Source organism: Archocentrus centrarchus, chromosome 7 (assembly GCF_007364275.1).
Source record: "Archocentrus centrarchus isolate MPI-CPG fArcCen1 chromosome 7, fArcCen1, whole genome shotgun sequence".
Lineage (NCBI taxonomy): Eukaryota > Metazoa > Chordata > Actinopteri > Cichliformes > Cichlidae > Archocentrus > Archocentrus centrarchus.
Genome location: NC_044352.1, coordinates 17725894 through 17748465, shown reverse-complemented (window position 1 = coordinate 17748465; position 22572 = coordinate 17725894). Strand labels below are relative to the sequence as shown.

Genomic DNA, 22572 nt, shown 5'->3' with positions numbered 1-22572 from the left:
ATAAAATGTTTGATAAAAAGTTAGTGAATCAATAAAAACAGCGTTAGTTAGTTAATGTATTACTATTGAATATGGATGAATAAGAGTAATCTAAAACGTGTGCTCGGCAACTTAGAACGCTGTCCACCAAACAGAGGTATTATGCATATGCTTTTATTTTCTAAGTCCATCGCCACTGTGACCCCTACCAGGAAGTAGTACAGAACACGTAAGGCACTTTAAACGCCCATTTGCACTCTTAGTACAGCCTTTAAAATACTTTGCATTGTGTAAAGTTAATTATTTTATTATATAACGAAGGGCATAAACACATACAGGCAAAATACACGTTTAAATAGCTTTATGAGTAATATTCATTAAATTCCTGCGTGTATGACAGCTACTGCACTGGTTCTGTCAGTCAGCTGGGGTAGGTGGGGTCACAAAGAGCCAAGATGGCTGACTTTGAGGAGCCGCTGTCAGATGAGGAGAAGGTTCGGACACTTTAATTCTTTGCTCAGTGACAATTTTCTTATTTGTAAAGGAGCGGCCCTGTTATATAATTCTGTGAAATAAGGGTTGTGGTTTGGAAAGAGCATGTCAGTTTTTTTTCACATGTACAAACGATAAACTTCTGTTTTAAGCTACCATGAGCTAACTAGCCAATGCTAGTTCGAGCTTATAGTTGACTAGCGGCTACAACGGCAAACATTCATAGAGGGGTTTAACCACCTTGGTACAGAAAAAATGTTTAGCGTTTAAATAAAATAAAATAAAAGTATGGGCACCACTTCCTCAAAGTCGTTTTACAATGTCCATGTCAGCCTGTAACAATTACAGAGATTGCTGAGTGTTCTTCTCATCTCAGCGTTTGCTAATATTAGCAGCTAACATTACTTTGCCTTGGATTTCTGGGTCAAACAGATTCAGTTGCAGCTCAAATACTTGTTTCGCATCACACGACTTAAGAGCAGGATGCAGATACCTACAGTTTAGATGAAGCCTGATAGTGTCAATCTTCGCAGTGCCGGTTGGAGACACCCACTTGATTGTTATCTTTATTTATGAAAAGGTGAAGACAGATAAGACATCTTTACAGGAACACAAAGTGGTGACAGTATTCTTCTGATAACATGAAGAACTATTAGTCTGTTGACGAGCAGTTTTTAATTCAGTGTTCCCAAAAGTCACAAGAATATTAGGGTAATTGAACAGATTTTTCCTTCAAAGTGCCTCAGAGGCCAAAGTGAGTACAAAACGTGGTTTACAGACTCCAGGCTGGTCAGGGGTCTATACTACAAAGCAGAATTTTGGCCTAACCAGTTAACTTTGGGGTTAATCTTGGTTTTTCAGTACTACAAAGATGGCTCGCCTAACCTGTTGCGGTGCAGGTTAGGTTTCCAGATAAGACATCAACAGGTCATAAACCAGACACCTACACTGCACTTGCAGACCTCATATCAAATTTGTATGTAGAGTAAGCCCATGGTTGATTTTCATATTTATATTTAATCTTTACTCTTAAACCCTTAAACAGCACCAAATCTGCAGCTGAGAGAATAAAACACACTGTCAGAAGTAGGCTATGTTCAGTCTCAGTTTAAAATCAGCTGAAAACTACATGCTTTCACTGAGTCTTTTATTCACAGCAAGTGAATGCTGTGAATAAAACGTATTCCCCCAGCAGAGCAATACAGAGTCTCTGCTGAGGGAATGTGTTTTATATGTGCAGTTTGTTAATCCATACTTTACTAAAACCACTGAATAAAGTTCAACTGTGTGGCAATGTCATAGGAAAGTGTGTGTATTAATTTGGGGATTTAGGAAATGTATAAAATGTTATTATACTCTAATCTGCTGTTGAATCTCCTTTACACTGCTGGAAACACAGAGCAAGTTTCAGAGCTCTAATGTGGCGCCGTCACCTTAGAAATAAACAGCAGCACTGAGAGCACACTCAGCAATAAAATTGTTAACTGGAATTAAAATGTTTATTTTACCGCTCTGTACACTAAATCACTAGATTAATGATTTTCTGCAGCATTCAACTGCTGTCCTTGCATTTTACTGTTATATTTTAATGTTCTTTGTAGATTTTTAATCACCATAATGTCTCTGGTGTAGGTGGTATATGGATCATTTTCTGTGGAAGAAAAGTCATGATCCAAGAAACACCCTGAGTTGATAACCAGCTTCATGTGACCATTTTTCCCGATTGTCAATGCTAGAGTACATGAATCCAGATAATGGAAGGATACCCTGAGTATGTTGTACTCCCATTGAAGTACAGGGCCCAGGCATTGACAAGTTTGGGTTTGGCTCAGTCAGACTTTAGACAGACTTTGTATTAGGGAGCTGACAGGGTAAAAACATTTAATGTCCATTATGACTGATTTGGACATCTGTGGTTGTACGTGAAGCTCCAGTGGGTAGTGACAGGAAAATTCAGGGTTAGCAGTGATTTTGTGAAAATAGATCCCAACAAAAATCCTACCCTTCCTATGCTCTAACAGAATGTAATTGTATTTTCTTTAACTGCTTAATTTATTTTTTAATTTGCTCAAATACAAGAGGCATTTTTGTAAAATAAATAAAGAAATGAACTCAGAAATAGCAAAAAATATGCAGATTTCTCTTAAATAATGTAATAAGCTTATTGCCTATTCTGTGTGCAGTAGTCATGCAGACTACCTTCCAAAGGACCATACTGAGTTAGAAACCCCCCCAGGATACTATGATGGCTGAATTTGTTTCCACAGGTCCGCATAGCGGCTAACTTTGTGACTCATGCCCCCCCTGGAGAGTTCAATGAGGTCTTCAATGGTAAGAAGCAGATGTAGCAAGATGCCTTTGACTTGCCGTTTACTGACTTATACAATGTACTTTGCTTCTAACAATAATAATAATTGTCTGTCTCATAAGACATCTGTTCAGACATTGGTTTCTTTTGTCTCTTTGTAGATGTGCGGCTTCTTCTCAACAATGACAGCCTCCTTAGGGAGGGGGCTTCGCAGTAAGTGCTGCTTAGTTATGCACAATATCAGAAATTTTAATGTTTGGGTTTGGCATAAGTCAAATTACAAAAGCCTCTGTATGGAGTGATTTTTCATTTCAGATAAGTTATTCTAGGCATGGCTGATTTGATTTTTTTTTTTTTTTTTTTAATACCTACTCAATTTTATTTTATTTGTACAGCTCCTTTGCCCAGTACAACATGGATCAATTTACACCTGCCAAATTAGAGGGATATGATGAGCCGGTATGTTTGCATTTTTAAATTAATTAATTTAAATGAATTTTTTTTTTGACTTTGCTGAAGACTGTTAGTTGACCATGTGTTGATTGGTTGTTCATGAGGCAAAAATCTTTTTATTCTATTTTTGTACTTCTGTTTGATGTGCATTCTTTTTCATCTCTGAAACTCAGGCAATTTCTAATGCCCCCTAAATAATCAAATAAATATCAAACTAACCAACCACGAAGATCTTGAGACAAGGGTAGTCCTGTTCATTTTAGTAGAGCAAATATTTGAGACAGGGTTATTCAGTCTTGTCCCTTCATTATAGGTTCTGATCACAGAGCATGGTGACTTGGGTCAAGGACGTTTCCTTGATCCCCGCAACGGTTTATCGTTTCGCTTCGACCACCTAAGAAAAGAAGTGAGCGACGTGCAGCCATATGAAGGAGAGACAGCCCTCAGAAGTTGGAGAGATGCCTGTGATACTGCCCTTAGTGCCTACGTCAAAGAGCACTACCCTACTGGAGTCTGTACGGTAAGGTATACTTAAAACAGTGACCGTATGGTCATTATAGGCAACGCTGCCTATCTTTTACCCATAACATCTATGTGTTGCAGGTATATGGGAAAACGGTTGATGGTCAGCAAACGATTATAGCCTGCATTGAGGGACATCAGTTTCAACCCAAAAACTTCTGGTATAGTGTACTCCCTGCAAACAACAGTTAAAAAAGCACATGTGAATATATGTACATGTAATGGAATATTTTGTAGATTTTTATAATGTAGCTTTGTTGCAAAAGTTATAAATGATCATAAATACTGTCTTTTGGGTGGTGTTAGAGGGGAGTTAATAGACCTATTCATTTTGCTTCCTGATGCTCATGTTTGATTGCAACGTAAGGTTTTACCTATTTTCTCTAACAAAGGAACGGTCGGTGTAGGTCAGAGTGGAAGCTTACTATCGGTCAGCCCACTGCTCAGGTGGTTGGAGTATTGAAAATACAGGTGAGTGTACACATCTGCATAAATAAGTTAAGGGGAAATATTTTTTGAAAAACCTCAGCTTTATAATGTTTTTTTTTTTTTTTTTTCCCCCTAATTTTCTGATTCCAGGTGCATTATTATGAAGATGGGAATGTGCAGCTGGTTAGCCACAAGGAGGTAGAAGAATCCATGCCAGTGACCGTAAGTAAAACTGTTATACGTCAGCACTTGCACAGCATATCAACAGTGGCCTTTGCACAGTATTCATCTGACTGTGCCAGCTTTGGATGTTGACAGAGAAGGTCATCCATCTCTCACATTTTTTGACAGAATGAAATCCAGACAGCTAAGGAATTTGTTGATATTATTGAGAATGCAGAAAATGACTACCAGGTAAGCTATCTTTTGCTGATGACATGTTTTATGTACTGTTGTAAATAAATAAATAAATAAATGAGTGTCCCCTTTTAGCATTTTGAAATTTAAGAAAAGTAAAAATATTATAAATGATTTCCGTTTCCCTCCACCTCTTGCTCCTTCAGACTGCTATCAGTGAGAACTACCAGACCATGTCTGACACTACATTTAAGGCTCTGCGTCGTCAGCTGCCTGTCACACGCACGAAGATCGACTGGAATAAGATTCTAAGTTACAAGATTGGCAAGGAAATGCAGAACGCTTAAAGGAGGGCCAGGGACTGACCAGAGAAATGCCTGGTGGCCCACAACCCACCTATACCTGCGCAAGGAGTAACCAAAGCAAAACTATATTAATATGGGGCAAGGAAATAACAAAAACAAACAATAAAAAAAAAGAAAATACAACTAAAGGTGTGCAGACTGTTAGGCACAGATATCTGTCTCTTGCAAGGAATGTTCAGTTATGGGAATAATGGTTTAGAGAAAGTGGTTGTATGTTTTGAAAGGACTGTGTTTGGACAGGGCTGTGCTCAGGACCGCAGCATTCGAGAAGTAACTTTCCTCTGAACATCTAAGGATCACAGACCTTAGATGCTGGTGTGAGAAGGTGTGTGTGTATATATACTGTTTTCTTAGTAAAACTGATGTAGAACTGTGATTTTACAGTTCTCAGCACACACAAGAACCAGGATGCACAGAGCAGCTCATAAGAGAAATTAAGCACACATCACCTGTCTCTTTTTTTTGGGGGGGGGGGATTTTGTAAGAGTTTTTGTGTTATTGCGGTTTCCATGGAATTGGAACTCAAATGCATGGGTAAAATCAAAAGACAGACAAAAAAAAGTGAGTAGCTGTTATCTGTGGCAGTGTAACTTATACCAAGCTGGTAGTACTTCTGAGCTGACATGGGGCTTAGTTACACACTGCTAACAAAACTGACAAATATTTCTTCCTGTTGTGAACACTTATGACTAGCACAATCCTTAGCATAGCTCTGTTCCTGCACCTGCGTGGTTGTCAGTATGTTACAGCCAAAGGAATGTTTGTTTTCTGTTGTGCTCCTCTGATGTATGGTCTCTCCACCCATGCAAGCTATGACTGAAATAATGAGATAAAGCAACTTCTATGCTGCAGCATCTGTAATACATTCTGTTCTTACTTTGGCAACACCTTCATTGCTGTACAGCTTTTCCTTTGTATAGAGGAAAACTTATATACTCACATTAACCAAGATTTATTTGCCAAAATCTCTTTCCTATGGTAAAGAACTCCATCTTCCCATCCATTTATGCAAATATCTATTTTAATATGCAGGTTTTTGTTGGAGTCTCAGAAAATTGCGCTCTTAACTGCAACAAACTGTGTATTGGTCAACACCAAGTGGACACAGAGCAGGTGCAATGTGAGGCATGATCGTACTGTAAATGGTTTGTGAGACCACATCATACCCTGTGTTACATGACTTACAGGACTCTGGATCAGTTCAATGTTAGTTCTACTATGTGTGTGTTCAACTCTTATATTACACAACTGTGTGCCGATCAGTACTGCCCCATTCTGTTCAAATAAAGAGATCGAACATGAGGGACAGAGTTTGATTTTCATTGCAGCCTCTTGATACAAAATTGAATGAATAGCATTCCAATCAAGATTTATAAAACTGACGACTGAATTTGTTTTGAAAAGAGACACTAGGCATTTAAGGCATGGAGAGTTTATTTGAAAGCCACAAAGTTTCACGGGGGTTTGTGATATGCTTTATACAGGTGAGGGACTGACGGCCTTACAGATTCAAATGGAATGGCTGAAATATTTACTTGGAAGGAATCACTGGATTTAAAGCCAAGGAACATACAGTAAGTCACAGGTTAAACGTAAAACAAGCATCTTGTGTAACATCGATTAAGACAGGAAATAATAGCTAAATAATTTGATAGAAAAATTACAGTAGCATGATTTGAAACTTTGTCCACTCTTGCTGATGCAATAATTACACATATCACATAATAATGGCACATAGTCCTCCCTGGGCTGTGAAGCAGATATTACTGAATAAAAATCCAAAATTGTAGACATCAGTAATGTAGTGCAAAATGTGTTCTCCCTTTTCAACCCAAGACTCAAGTGTTTTCATGGTTAAGTGTAGCACAAAAACAGTACATGCAGGTGATGTCCATTCACAAAGAACATTCATAAAGAACAAACTGGTTTTTTATTTTCATATATACAGTATAGTCGAGCATCTCTAGAAACTGCATAAGAAGTCATTAGGAAAACATTTAAAAACTACTTATTGTGTTAAACAGTGAAAGCTACATATTTGCTTACATTTGCACATTTTAGCCCTTCTATCTGCTATGCAGTTTTTTGTTGTTTTTTTTTACTTTTTTTGTGTGTACCCTCCCTACGGCAGCTGGGATAGGCTCCATCCCCACTGAAAATGATAAGCAGAAAAAATGGATGGATGGATTTAAAAAAAAACAAAAACTGAAGTGTTTTTTTGATTGTAAAAGGATGAGCAGTTTATGCCCTAAAAGAAAAGAAAACAAAGGCTGTGTTATACAATGACAATTCTTACAGATCTTTTGCTTTTAATATTGTACATGGTTTTTGAATCCCCCTTAATATAGGGTCTAAATAATACATTTTCATTTATTACACAAGCTCACAATAGTTCTACATAAAGAAATAAAGACAGCCAAATGAAAATAAGAAACACAACAAAAATAATCCATATACTCTAGTTCATTTCAAATAGTTCTGCTCCAACTGTCTGTCAGGTTGTTGTTTGGAGGTAGGCATGCAGCAAACTCTGCATCTGATTGAACCAGTACAGCTTTACTTGTCTAGACGTCTGGTTTGAAGTGCTATTAAGTAGTTTTGCTACTTAAGATGGATATTACAAAACTGCTGATTTAACCCTGAATTGTTTAACAGTTAGTTTGCGTCATCTGGCCATTAGCTGCTTGAAGATAAAACCAGGTCAGACTCCTTGGCCCCATCCTGGCCACTGTTACTGTGCCCACAGTTCCCTGTCAGCTCTGGGAAGAGGCTGGTCCGAGCAGAGTGGCTGGGAGAGCCTGGAGTTGGACTCATGCCCAGCTTCTTGGGAGGAATTGGAGGAGGGTAGGTCTTCTCTGAGCGTGGAGTGAGGGGGGAGCGGATGCCTGGAGATAGAGGGCCTGAAGGGGACCTTCCTCCCGGAGGAGATGCTGCTAGATTGCGGTAGTCTGTACCAAATGGAGAGCTGCTGATTGGAGCCAGCTTGACTCCAGCCTGCTGACTGGTAAAGCGGGACAGCACCTGAGTGACGGTGTTGCGGGCCAGCTGCTTAGCTGTGCTGTGCTCCAATGGGGGAGGGATGGAGGAGGTGGTGGGGGAGAGGTCCCTTGGGGAAAGTGGCCCACCATGCTGCTGCTGATCCAGCTCTGCCTGACTCTGGAACTTGTGCCTGGCAGCCTGGAACCGTTGATTGACTCCAGCCTGGTAGGAGGACTGATGGAAACCAGGACTGCCCAAACGCTTTGCCAGAACAGGAGAGGAAACAGGGGAAGAGGAGAGGGAAGAGGAGGCTGTGCTGGAGGGGGAGTGAGGATGAGAGTGAGGGGAATACAAAACTGCTCCTCCCCCATTTTCTACTACCCCTTCATTATCCGCTCCTCTTCCTTCCTGTTTCAGATCTGTCTCTTTTTGAGCGTGATGGCCATTGACTTTTGGCAGTGAGGTGGATTTAGGACTGACAATTATCTTTCCATCAGGCTCAGTCTGAACAGAGGTAGATACCGCCATGTTCTTGGGTATCGACTCTTTCTCCTCCACCACAACCTCCTTTACCTCTTCTTTACAGCCTTCAAGTTCAGCCAATCTCTTTTTCAGCTCCTCCACCTGACTTTCAAGCTCTCTACTCCTTTCCTCCTCTTTACTAAGCCTGGCTTTCAGCTGCTCCCGTTCTCTGTCAAACTCAGCCAGCTGTCTATCAGACTTGGCCTCAAGCTGGGCTGCCCTGCTCTTCTCATGTTCAAGAACCGCCCGGAGCTTCTCCAGGGCACTGGTCTCCTCTTGCAGCAAGGTGTGAAGTTGTGAGGCTTTCTGGGCCTCCTCCACAGCCTGGCTGCTGGCTTTCTGGAGCTCCAGAGTCAGAGTTGAGGAGAGCTGCTTTTGCTGGGACAGCGACTCCTCTACTTTGCTCACTACTTGGGCTTTTTCCTTCTCTAATCTCTGCACTGTTGCATGCTCCACTTCCAGCTAGAAAGAGAATGAGAGAAATGCAAATGAAGGCATGGTTGCTCTACCAAATGTGACCACAAGGAGGCAAAATATCCCTGTTGAATTACAGTAGATCCAACATTCTTTCTTTAAAAAACACATTTTCTGAAAAGTAGAAGTGTAGTTGGCAGCAGTCTTTTTCTGTTTCATTTTATTACTACCTATTTTAAATCTGCTTTTAATGTGATTTTCTTATCTTCTGCATGTTTTCATTATTTGCAAATAAAGTTCACAATATTGGCTCGAGTGGCACTGAATTAATAAAGGTCTAGTCTCATTTAAAAAAAAATTGTTTCTGGAAATGAAAATTTACTGTGAGATCTTTAGAACATAGAAGGAAGTGAGAGGTGACAAAATATAATCATGTGTATATGGTATAAAGCAGGAAGGCCTAAGGAAGACTGAGAGACGCTCAGGAAGCCTTTCTTACATAAGGTCCTTGTGTGAAGTTTATGTAGTAGCCGATTGTGTGCTCACAGTGTGTGCGCGCACCGGCTGGCCTTGCATTAGACGTGAACATCCATTATCTCAGGCTTCCTGAGGCCATAAAGCCCCATGGCAACTGGTCAACTAAACAATAGCCTTTTCCTCATCTGTTTCCCATGGAACATTTCTGTGCTTGTGCAGACGAGTGGCTGTGTGTGCGCCTATACTTTTAACCGGACAAGCTCTCTCCACCCTACTGAGTTACACAGTGGAGTTTCACTGATGCTTCCCTGCTGCTGGGTTTTAAATCACTACAACAACAAAAAAAGGACACCGTGCAGACAGGGAGAGGAGAGAGAAAGAGAAGCCGGCTGACCAGATGTGCTCATCTGTCAGCAAGAGAGGAACAATTTCTATATGAATTCAACATTTTACTTCAAAAAGACATACAAACACACACACGCGCATATTTTTCAGTGTATCCTTTGCATGCCAATCCCACCTGTTGCAGCAGTTTATCTCTTTCTGTCTGCAGCGTGAAGGTGAAATTGGCATGCTGTGCAGAGTCCTGGATATGTCGTCGTTTCTCCTCCTCCAAATCTGCTATCATCTATCAAAAATACAGCCAAGTGAAAAACACAGATAACATGACATGCAGTTAGGTTTCAGTGCGTGAACTGAACATCCTTCGCAAACTAGCAAATTCTGAGTCTCCCACTCTCATGTCCTCACAGGCCTTGTGCTTTGCAGTGAAAAAGTGCTACATCACCACATCTGTCTGCCTCAAGCAAAGTCAGTAGCTGAAACAAATACATGCATTTTCACACACAAAGCTACTTGTTGTACGTGTGTGAGCCCATGCGTGATAATGGCTGCGTAGAAAATCTGATCTGAAGATCTGTGTGAGGATGCATTGTCCCTTACCCTTCTGTGTCTGTTTTCAGCAGCAGCTAACTGTCCCATCATCCTCTCCTGCATCCTCTTGCAGTGAGCCATGACCAGTTTAAGCACAGCCAGAGGATTTGGCCCCACTGCCCTTCCCTGCAGATGCATGTGAGGTTCGGCCGCTGCGTTCTGGCGCTCCATGGCTTCGTTGTCCCGCTGCAGGGCCAGGAATGGATCGCTGAGGTCATACTGTCCGTAGCGCTCTTGGACAAAAGCATCTCTATGCTGAGCCTATCAGACATACACAAACATAGTTGCATTTTAGGACTGCGTGTACAGTCACGGGAAAAAGAACGTTTTCACAGGACTCTATGCAGTCCTGTGAAAACTAAGTACACTCTATGATTCAAGAGGTTCTAGCAACAATAACTTGAAGTTTGTTTTCTGTATGAGTTTATCAGTCTCACATTGTTGCAGTGGAATTCTGGCCCACTCTTCTTCACAGTGTTCACAGCTCTCTTAAGGTCCTGCAACAGCATTTCAATCAGTTGGAGTTCAAATTGTTTGGAAATGCCGTTAAAACCTCCCTTGATTGATTATCAGCAACAATCGCTGATGGTTTACCTCTCTGGGATTGTGATAACACGCACCTGAATGCTCCAGACCAGCAAATTGCCCAAACCTCTGCTTTTATAAAGGTGCTCACACTTGCTGTTGATCATTTAATCAACTGCATTTGATTAGCAGCACTTGACTGCTGCTTACCCTATGGAAGCAGTACGTGTTCATGTGCGTACATGTTCAGACCTGACTGAATAGAAACTAGTGTGTTTATCATGTAAGTCAGTATATGGGTTTGATCGGATGAAGACTGTTTCCGACTGCGGCACAGGACCAAAAAGGGATATTTATTATCATCACTGGACATAGATCCGGAGGTGTGTGTTTGTGTGATTGCAGGAAATCTGTGCTGAGTGATGTTATCGTCAGTGTGAGTGTAAGCAGATGGTCATTCCCCTCAACCCAAACACAAAGAGGTGAGGCACGGCTGTCCAACCCCCACCAAGGGCAGATGTTAACACCTCCCCAGGGATGCAGGGGTGAATGTTTGTACCATCAAGTCAGACGCACACACCGACACACGCAGCTGACTCTAACGAAGTGGTTTAGTTATACCTAAACTGAAAACAATTGAATAAAAACTGACAGCACACTTGTTCAGGGGAAAAATTAGATCACGAGGAACAAGATATCCAAAGCAGCTAAACCAACGTGACTTTATTCAAGCAAAAATGTAAAAATTAAGCAAAACACAACAGTGCTTTATGGATACATCCGGAAACATCATCAGGTAGCCTCATTAGCTATATAGCAGTTAGTGGGTTTGAGTTCTGGAGGGATGCAGGGTCAGCTGGCAGTCCTAATGATTTGAGCACATGCTTCAGAAGTGCACCCCACGTGTGTTGGGGACATCAATTTCCATCTCCTCCCCACAATCCTCATCAGACACCCCAGCTGAACACCTCCTCGTTCACATGCCCAAACATGCACGCCACTGCATTCTTCGGTGAGTTCAGAATCATTAGAAAAATGCATCTCTTTACTTCCTCCTCTCTGTCAGCCTCTTTTTCTCACATGCTCTCTCTCTCACACACACACACACACACACACACACACACACACACACACACACACACACACACACACACACACACACACACACACACATGCACACACACATGCACACACCCTGAGGGCTTCAGTAGGAAGGCTGTATTTGAGGCTTTTTCTCTGGCTATACAAAGAATGTGACCCTCAGTGAAGAGATTACAGAACTTGCACACAGACACTGGCTCAGTGCCTTCGGTCTCGTGCATTGTTTCCAAGTCTGACCCAGCAGGCTTTCTGTGTGTGAGAATGAGTGCGGCTGCATATCCGTATCTTAGTTTCCCTTTTTTATGTGAGTTGAAATTTTTGTGTAAGCCATTATGTGTATGCGTAACTGTGGTTGTGTGCTTTTGTATTTTTGTGTTGGTCATTTGAGTAAAACTGGAGACAAAACTACAGCTTCCTGAGTTAAATAGCTGTTTAAACAGACCATTTAGGGCTGGGCTCAGTGTGTGAGTGTGTTCTGTGTGTTTGTAGCAGGCCTAGCCTAGGCTCTGACCTCTCCTGGTTTTTCTGATCATAATGACAGAGTGTGCTTTCCTTTATGAGAGGGCACAACAAGCAAACCCTCTCTGCTGCAAAGCTCTAATGTCTGCACAACTACTGATGACAAATGTCTCTACAGCAAGTCATGGGTAAAAATATGTAGGGTATTTTTGAATTTCTCTACGAATACTCTACGAAAGAAATATATTTGATCATTGGGTTTTTGTGTGAAGGACAACCTGATACTTTCTACAGTGTAAAATGTGTAGTTACCTACAGCCTCCAGACACAACTGTGCCCATCTGTGAGCTGAAAGAAGCCCGCTTCCCAAGCCTCTGTAACACAATCAGCTCATCAGCTAACACAAAGTTCTTTAGTGTACTCCACAATCTGATTTAACTGATACTTTGAGCACAAATAAAATGGAATAAAGGTTTTTCTTCCTCAAGCAGCAGTTATGACAGTGAAAGTTGCCATAAAAATGTGCTTCCTAGGTAGTAAAAAAGAGAGTTTAGTGTGACAGCCTGGTGCTGGGGGCTAACTACTAGTTAGCTAACCACTAATGACAACATAACTGTTCGCTGCATAACAGCTTGACAGGAGCGGAGCATGGAGTCCTGTCTTGGGAGAACCAGGCAGAAAAATACAACAAGCTCACACGGTGCATGAACGTATAAATTCTTATAGCTAAGATGTACACAACTAATAGCCACACATTCATTTGAACCAGTGGTAAGATTAGTAAAACATTTTATGGAAAAATTATTTACAAATTCACAAACTGAATTTTACACTTTTGAGTTTCTAAATTATATTAGCATTCTTAACCAATAAACAGCTAATTAGCTAAGCATCTAGCATAGCATTAAAAGCGATGCATTAAACTCAGCCACTTCTGTGGGTAGTAGAACTACAACAATTTCTACTGCATGAAAGGGGGTAATATTTTTTTTTTGAAAAAGGGGGTAAAATTAAAAAAAAAAAAAATGTAATAATAGCCATTTGTGATGCAACACCTGGCACCTCATTTGCGAAACATTTACAGTCATGTAATTTGGATCTTCCTGAACCAGCAAGGACAAAGCCAATTGTTATCTTTGTTTGTCTTCGCATCACTTTTTCTCTGTTTAGGAGGAGAAGATGACACTACATGGTGTAGTGTAGATTTTGTAATGTCACTTGCACTGATACTGCATTTATACAGGAAAAGATTTGTGGCATGCCTGTTGAGGCACATGAGTCTGCACGTATTGTAGCAGTAGTTCAAATTAAGGTACTGCTACTGTATGTAACAGTGTGATTTGTAGTGTTCTACCTGGACTGCAAGAACATTTTTAGTAAATATATTTAAGTAAGGAATAAACAAAGGGCAAACAAATTTGCTTAGGAAGGTTTTCAACTGAGAGACCTAAAGCTATCTCCATGGCAGTCGTAATAAGAGCTGGTCGAACTCTAAATACTAGGGAAAGGTGCTTCAGTGCTTCCTTCATTACCTCCTTTAGCAGAGGACACATGGGACCATCCTTTATGATGGTCCCATGTGTGTCCAATATCATGCCATAATGTGTTTTAAGATAAGATATACCTCCTTTATTTCCCCTGGGAAATTTAAATGTAAAGTTAAATTAAAATTTAACTGATTCTTACAAACCTTCAAAGATGGGGTATGCCAAACCCACAAATGAAGTATAAACATTATGCTGCTGTGATAAAATCTGATTTTGTTGCTTTTGTTTGAAGAACAAATAGATAAGGAAATCTCTACAAATGAAGATTATGAGCTATTAAAGGTGGATTTAAGGATTACGTGAATCAGTTTGAATTAGTTATGTTCATTGCTGAACTGGCAACCTTTAGCAGCCTATCAATAATGAATCTGACTTTAATTACGGAAAGCTTAACAAAGCTTCACCCTTGGTTCTCTTTTATATGACCTGCATGAAACAACATGGTAAGAACACATCGAGCAAAGTATCTAAGATAGCCTGAACGCTGTGGTCTGACCACAGCAGAACCAACTCAGCAACATTCATTATCACATTAATAAGGAGCCTTGTGCAAATGCAGTCAGATTCTGTGCATACCATGCTTCTATTTTCCCAGTTTCTTATGAATTCTCCTTCACACCTTTCCTTGGCCTCGTGATGTTTTCTATGAAGGTTAAGGTTGAGTGATTATAGGAAAACGAGGTAGGAGATCACTTTATGGACTATTCAACTGCAGCGCTGGACTCTGTAATTAATTCTAATATTACACAGCTGATCCCTACGGCAAGTATCATTTAAATTAGCTGCTGACGTGCAGCAACCCATTGACTTTTGGTAAGCCACTACAGTACTGTGATATTCACAATACTCAAACATCACCTAGGCGCACATATATATATATATATATATATATATATGTATATGTGTGTGTGTGTGTGTGTGTGTGTGTGTGTAAAAGACAGTTTCAAAAGTGTCAGCCAAAATGGGTTATCATTATGTGCAAATCAAACAATGTGTCTGAACATTGTTTTTTGTTTTTTTTTTTTTTTTATCTCTGATGAAGCAGAGAGAAAAAAAAAATGTTACAGATGGTATAAGCACATTTTTCTACTGAAAATTTCCTCAGTCAATTAGGTTAACACTGATTAGCTTCTCCAGATAATGCAGCTACCCCCCCCGAATATAAAAGGACAAAAACCAAAAAAATAATTCAGTGCCCTGCAGCAGTGTGACCCTGTCAAAGATGTGGTGAGGCATAAGGTTTATGACAGTCATTAAAAAGTACAAATGGTTGCGGTGCTAAAATTGACTTGTAAGGTAAGCATAATTCACTTATGGTACTCATACTCACTCCAGCTACATGCTTTATTTTTTTCCTTCTTGACAGAGAGAGAGACAGATAAAGGGGGTGAGAGGAAGAGAGAAATTGGATTATGTCATTTTAGATGTTTGCTTTATGAAATGTAAGCTAAGGTGTGTGCTTGAGACACCTCCCGGGCACACATTAACCACAGATGGCGCTGAGATAACCAGGGCAACACCAAATGAAACCTCTGAAGTAATGTTTAACTGCAGAAAATGCTATCATCAGTGGTTACTGATGCAACACAGAAGCAGGCGTTCTCACCCTTTCGTCAGGCCTTGCTTTAGAAAAGCCATAACATCATTAACAGAACAAGGAAATGCTCTGGCATGTCGTAAATGAGTCAAAAATTTAACTGAGGGGGCTACTCATTGATGAAAAACCAAAGTGAAGTGAACTAAAATATTTTTTTTTTTTTATCTCAGACTGGCTGTGGTCTTGATTTAGCCAGATGTCTTATATAGTTCTATTATTATTTGTGGCAGGCTGTGTTGTGTTAAGTCTAAATAAAATGAGTTAGATATAAGCCTTTATTTTGAAATTGGGTTAAGGTGTAACAGAGGCGGCCATAAAAAGGCCTCCTTAGGAAAACATTACTCCGCCTCATAATGGACTACTTGCTTCTGTGAATCGTGTGTGTGTTATGGCGCATGTTTCTCGGCACAAGGTGGGCCTACTTTAATATCATTTGATCATTTTCAAGTCAATGAGCAGTGCTCTTGCAATCCTTAGGCTGTTGGTTACTGACCCAGTGTGTAGTGCAATGCTATATTAGGCTTTAACTTACTTTTAAGGGAACCTTCTGTGTGGTTATTGGTCCTTTTTTTTTAAATCGTATTTACTCTGCCACTCTTAAGAACTTATCCAAATTGGGCAGTGGCTCTCGATTATCAAAAGAATACACACTCTTATCTGAACAATAAACTCTTGCCCACCCTTATTGTTTATGAAGCCAGGAAATCACATCAGCCTACAAAAATAGACAAAGCATTTTAGGATTACAGGACATGACATCATATGAAAAACATATTACCACACAGACCCTGTTGCCTTGGTAAACAAAAACAGTTCCATTATCAGATATTTCACTGTCACCGACTTTGATACAGTTCAGTTTCATAAGCAATGTGGAGACCAGTCCAGAAGGACGGACCTTATGCTCCCTCACTGAGAATTTAAAGAGCTGGTGTTGCTCTCTCTCTCTAAAGTGCATCCACGTCTATGTTTTCAACACACTAACTTTGAGTTACTCAGAGCTTATTGAAAGCTGAATTCATACCATTTATGCCTAACAGAGAAAAGTTAATAATAGCAATAACTGACTTTAGATACGGAGAATTGTTAGCTCAAAAGATAGCCACACCTCTTGGAACGCAAGACCTGTTTCTGGTGTCATATTCTCAGGAATGTTCCCTCTAGTAAAACCGCTTATCTGTGTCCTTAGTGATGAGAACTAGAAACATTAAAGCCCAGAATCTGTAGAGACAAGTCCCACGGTTGACACAATCTCATTGTGTAAGTAAGTAAGCCAACAACAGGTTTTCAAGGGTTTCAGGTGAAGGAAGGGTTACAAAGACTTGGTTTTATTTTGCAGTCCCAGGTACTTGCTGCTGAGAGGAGAAAGTGTTTGAGATGTTAGAGCAAGCATCCCCACATGCAAGTGAGCATTAACTTTGGTAAATGCAGCGCGCTAGTAAACAAACCAAAAAGAGAGCTCTAATTGAGGAAAAGCACTGTTATAGCAACTGCTTGAGATATGTTAATCAGAGTGGGAAGGTACAAAAGAGCCAAGATAGCAAAACACAGATGGTATAAATAGACTTTCTGGGTGTCAAACTGATACACAGAGACAGACTATACTGAAGCCTGCTATCAAGCCCCAACACTCCCTTCAACACACGGTCTGCGCATACATTGACCTATCAGTGATTTACTGTACAGGCCCCCAGCTGGCACAAGGGAAGTCAGTGATTTAAGCTTATAACTCTGTACATCCTCTCCACAATAAACACTGCAGCCTCTGACGGGCCCCACAGAGACCACCAAAACCCATGTGAGTGTGTGTGTGTGTGAGTGGGCAGATGGGACATGGGTCACGGCTAAACATCAAAGACCCCCATAATGTGGTTGTGGTTGAGGAAGAGGGAAGGAGGAAAAGAGATAGAAGAAAAAAAAAAACAGAGTAATAAAGATTCGGAAAGAGGAATAAGTAAAGCCATCAAGTCAACCATGCATTTGTCCTAAGGGGATGGTTGTACACATCCACTGAGTTTCAGGTCAAATACTGCATCCTTCAGCTGCCATTTAAGTTGAATATATGCTGGTGTGGTAAGAATGCCTTTCCTTCAGGTCCCGGCACTGAAATTCTGCCTTCTAATTTGCTTTCTAGAGAAATGTCAATATCAAGGCCTATTTATCACATGATTGCTACTTGCCCTCATTGCAGACTCGATCATTATTTCAGACAATGAGGCAAACATTCACAGTCCAAGCGCAGAACAGCTGCTGTGGCCACGAGTGTGAAAAGCAGCCAGTGGCACAAAGAGAGCTAATCAGACTAGGCACAGACACTAAACTACATTGTTGAAGCAGGAAAGCTCTTCTCTCTGACTTGGATATGGGTGAATTAGCTGCACAAAACTCAAGATTCAAAGAACTGCAAATATAAACAGTGTTCTAACAGCAGGCATGTGTGATGTGACATGGTTGTTGTGGAGCTATGTCTGGAACGTTGTGCAGTGTTGTGAGTCAGGTTGTCCAAGTTGAAATAAGTTTCGATGTTGCCTGAGACACCTTTGGCTAAATACCATGTACAGTATGCAGTCTAAACACATCTATCATCTTCATAATCTGTTTAATGTTCCAAAAACAGTTGCGTACGGCTAATTTGCCAAGTTAACAGCTCTTTTGAGGCTTTGAAATATGCACCTGAGGCAACATACCACACCAGAGTAATCCGCTTTGACTGGGTCCACATTTTGTTTTCATTTTGCAGCAATGGGAAATTCCCAGATTAAAACTAATGTGGTCACTAAAGACACCAATGTAAACTGCAGCCTGTCTGAACTCAAACAAGACGCAATATTCAGAACTGATTGAGTGCCAAAGGCCAGTCTGCCCAGCAACAATAGTTGTGCTCTGGTGGTCTAGTCTGTGAACCCAGAATGGCTCCTGTGCCATTGTATTCACTAGCTCTGTTTCCTGTTTACATATCCCCTCCCAGTTAACTCACATTCTTTTTGGAGGTGTAATGCTGAAACGGGTTAATTTTAGTGTGCGCTGAATAAAGACAGTCTCAAAGTGTGTTTTATTTATCGGGCTACTGGGATGGAAATTATACAATTAATTATGCTATGTTGCTATTAATTATGCTGCGTCATGTAGCCCTTTCAATAAGCACGAGTCCATAGGGGGATTTGTTGTATCAGATGCAGCCACCAACTCACCCTGAGGGCATGTATGACTACATCCTGGGCTTCGAGCTCTCCCTCCAAGATACTGAGGAGAGTCAGCAGCTCTGCTCTGCTTAGAGCCTCCACATTCATCTTCTCCTCCTGAACAGAGAAAGAGTGAGAGTGAGTGAAAGAAAGATGTCTTATTCTTCCTAAAAATGGTTTATTGCACAAAATAAGCACATGAACATAGAATAAAATTAGAATTAATAAAAAGGATTGCTTTTGGGTATTACAAATTGATTCATATGTAAATGAGCCCATAGTAGTAGCGACTCATTGGTATTTCTCAGGGAGCGACACAGAACTCATACAAAGGGACTCGGGGACCCATCAGTAGTCTTGCTGTGTTGTGCTCAGGGTTATAAACAGGAAGTCATTAGCATATCTGCACATTAAGTCCAAATCCCAAGACTGTTAAGCAAATGTGATACTCTGAAATATCTTTTTTTTTTTTTTTACATCTTGTAAGACCTTAGCCACACTACAGTCTCCTGTGATTCATCAGCAAGGCCCTGCCTAGTCATAGGGGCCAGGCATGACACAACTCACACAGCTGACATCATTCTTAAAACTGAGACAAAGACACCTTTCTCAAAGTTTACATCATCTTTTGAATCAGAGATGGAGTCACGTTTAAATCAGGCCATTTAAATCATGTGGAAGCTGCTCAGTGTCACAAGTGTTTGATGAGGTGTGTGCGAAGGATTACGTCCCCGTGGCTCACATCACTTTGTGTCTTTAAGGGTATGGCTTCCAGAGTAAGTCCACTGCATCTTACCAAGTGTCTTAAACTGTACTGGAGAGTCAAACACCATTCTTGCAAAAGATTTTGGTATGTTGATGAAGGAGACTATGATCATGGTCTTCCACGTGGATCCCGTACATTAAGGCACACCTGGGCATTGTACGCCCCGCTACCACATCTGCATGAGCTCAATGGGAAATTAGAATTCAAAGGTAATTAAGTACACATCAAGCAGTTTGTCCCATTTCAGCCACCAAACACTATTTGATAAACTCTCCGTCACAGAGTGGCTTACTGTTTTTGAGATTTTGCGGGAAATCCCAATACAACTTTGCTGCTTTTATTTTGAAGGCAAAAATCAGAGGTGAAGCCGTGTCCTCGGTTTGTGGAGAGCAGATTGCTGTGTTTACAGATTACAGTTTGAATCGCCATTATGAGAATAAATCCTCGGAGAAATACAAGAACTTGACTGATGTAGAGCAGGAATGAACAGCTGAAACTCTGATAGCAAAGCTGCAAAAGGACTTTTTTACCACGCGTTACACATCCAGGGATGGAGCAGTCAAGACCAGCTTTGCAATTTCCCACAAAAATCACAAAAAAAAACCCCACTAAGTCATTCTCTGATGGGGGAGTTAATCAAAGAGTGTTTTGGTGCACTCTGCCAGGCTAATATGCTCTGTGGAAAAAGAAGCATTTGAGAATGTGCCCCTCTCCAGGCGAGAGGAGATGGATCAAGGACACTGCTGGAAATCCGGAGCTTCAGTTGAAAAACAAAGCAGACTTTTTCTCCTTGGCTCTGAATGAGAGCTGTGATATCCGTTACGCAGGTAACTACTTGCTTTGATAGGCTGGGGCTGAAATGGGACAAACTGGCAAGTGTTACAACCAAGTGTTTCCCTGATGTCTGACAGGGAAACGAGTTTTGAAGAAGACGCAAGATAAAGTGATTCAAATGCACCTAGAAATGAAATTTGTATTTTTGCATTGCATTATACACCAGGAGATGTTGTGTACCGTGTTGTTGATGTTGTAACTAAAATAGTTAACTTCATCAGGGCCAGAGTACCAAATGCTTATTTCACATTTTCTTTATCTACTCTTACCAGTTACAGTTTATAAAGAGAAAAAAAAAATAACATTGAGATCTGAATTCAGCTAAACTAAAAGTGAAAGCAACTTTTCTTATCCTATCCTTCTCTCCTCCCTGCCACGAAGATCCAAAGCGTAGTGTTTGCTTCCTTCAAGCAGCTATCCCACAACACTCTCTGTCCCTCCAAAATTCCTGGGTGCATTCTGTGGCTCACCACACATTCACAGCAAAGCAGCAGAGTGTGAAATCAGCAGTTATTTACTAGCTACTAACTTGTCACATAATGAGACAGTGGTTTCACTCTTTCCCAACCACACACATGCACAAATACTTTGATATTAGTTTAGTGTCAGGACTGGTGCATGTTTGAACTGTTGCCGGTCAGTGTAAAGCCAAAAACTGGGTATTTGTCATCCGATCAGCTTCCATGGAAAATCACTGCCACATTCCAGGGATACCCAAACCATGGGAATCATCACTCAAGAATAAACTGCTGAAACCCACTCTGTAGCTGACATGGTTTTAAGTGTTGCAGTTTGGCTGTGTGAGCTGTAATGAATGGTCTGATAATAAGCCAAAGCAAATATATTCATGGTTTTGAAATTAGATGCTATTCAAGTCAGATATTCAATATAGAAGCAGAGCATCTAATCTGGACTGTGGTAAGTGTCAAAGGAAGACTGCATGACTCAGTTTCTGTGTTCATCTTGTGTCCATTCACTCATAGTTTGGTGTTTTGTGCTTTCTTTTTCCAACTCTTCCCTCTATTGTGATTTCTCTCAGGTTAAAAATGAGCTGGCAAAGAAACTGGGAAGGGTCCTCCCTGCTTTGCTCACTGTGTGGGAAACAGCTCAGTCTGTTGCAGGCACGCTGTGGTTGCTCAGGAGTAGCAGAGGATCCACCTGCCGTCCTGGGCCTTTGTCTGACACAAGAGACTGTCATTATTTTCCGGACTGGCAACATTCAGTTCAATGACCAAGTGCCATAAACCTCACAAAAACATCAAATTAGCTATTATTCATAGCTAAAGCTGGGATTTAAGGATAATGGTAAAATCAATACTACTGAAGCACTCACACCCTGTAGCCTGAAAATGAACATAACATGAATCTCTCCGACTACTCTTGTCTTGGTTACTATTTATGAGGAAATATTTTTCCCCCAGCATCAATCAGCACAAAGTCCCAAGTTAACGCCTGAGAAGTTTCACGTAACCAGGATAACCAAAATCCTAAATCGTACGAGCAAATCTCAGGCTGTGTCTGAGAATCATCTATGGACTTTTTTCATTTTGGTTTTTACTAAAAAGCCAGAGCAAACCGGAGAAAGTCACTTCCACAAGCTGCAGTGTGAACATACCTTCATTCGCTCTTTTCTGGCCGCATTAATTGTTCTTTGAATCCAAAAAGGAGACTCCACAACAGCATGAATCAAAGCACTCCACTGTCACTGGAGCTCCTGCTCTGATGCGAGCGTGAACAACAGACCTTCAGTGACGAGAAAGTCAGCCAATCACAGAGGCGTAGTGCAACAACCCAACCAATGGCCGACCGTTTGATCGGTAGAGGGTGGGGATGAATGCGTTCACGGGTGTGCGGGATAAACCTCTTTGTTTCGGACGTCCAACGGATAGATTTATGTATCGTGCGTTAAGTGTTTGAAAATTTAGTCTAATCGCTTATTACATCTATATATTTACTAGTTTTGATGGATAGTGTGAATGTTTAAAGTGGACAGGTAGACTGAAAATAGAGTTTTCTGCCCTAGAAGTCACAATAAAATATTTCAAATCGATTAAAAGGGTCAGCAAATGTTCCAGCGCGGACAATTTCCTTTAGAAATAACCTCCCTTTAAAAACTCACTTTGAGCAGGTTATTCAGCAAATTTCCCTCAAAAGCTGACGCCTCGTGGTGAAGATGGTATCCAGTGTCTAGCTTTGTTTCAGCTCCCCCTGGTGGCCACATGGCAGCATCACATCTGCGCTCTCCCACTTGATCAGTGCAGCACGTTTAGTAAAAGATTTCAAGTTTTGCTCACATGTCCACAATTTAGTGTATTCCAACACATTTGGCTT

At 40.8% G+C, this 22572-nt stretch overlaps 2 protein-coding genes across 2 annotated transcripts; one reads left to right on the top strand and one right to left on the bottom strand.

Moving 5' to 3' along the window:
- Window positions 1–376: 376 nt before the first annotated feature.
- On the top strand, window positions 377–6207 carry LOC115783430 (F-actin-capping protein subunit alpha-1-like). Its single transcript, XM_030734248.1, has 10 exons — window positions 377–473; window positions 2739–2802; window positions 2941–2992; window positions 3175–3238; window positions 3546–3752; window positions 3836–3915; window positions 4147–4225; window positions 4334–4405; window positions 4535–4597; window positions 4747–6207. The coding sequence occupies exons 1-10, from the start codon at window positions 435–437 to the stop codon at window positions 4885–4887; spliced, it is 861 nt and encodes a 286-aa protein (XP_030590108.1). The 5' UTR covers window positions 377–434; the 3' UTR covers window positions 4888–6207.
- A 126-nt stretch (window positions 6208–6333) lies between these two features.
- LOC115783080 (CTTNBP2 N-terminal-like protein) lies at window positions 6334–21978 on the bottom strand. Its single transcript, XM_030733723.1, has 5 exons — window positions 21857–21978; window positions 18651–18758; window positions 10240–10491; window positions 9818–9925; window positions 6334–8868 (listed from the first exon to the last, which is right to left on the bottom strand). The coding sequence occupies exons 1-5, from the start codon at window positions 21860–21862 to the stop codon at window positions 7582–7584; spliced, it is 1761 nt and encodes a 586-aa protein (XP_030589583.1). The 5' UTR covers window positions 21863–21978; the 3' UTR covers window positions 6334–7581.
- Window positions 21979–22572: the final 594 nt, after the last annotated feature.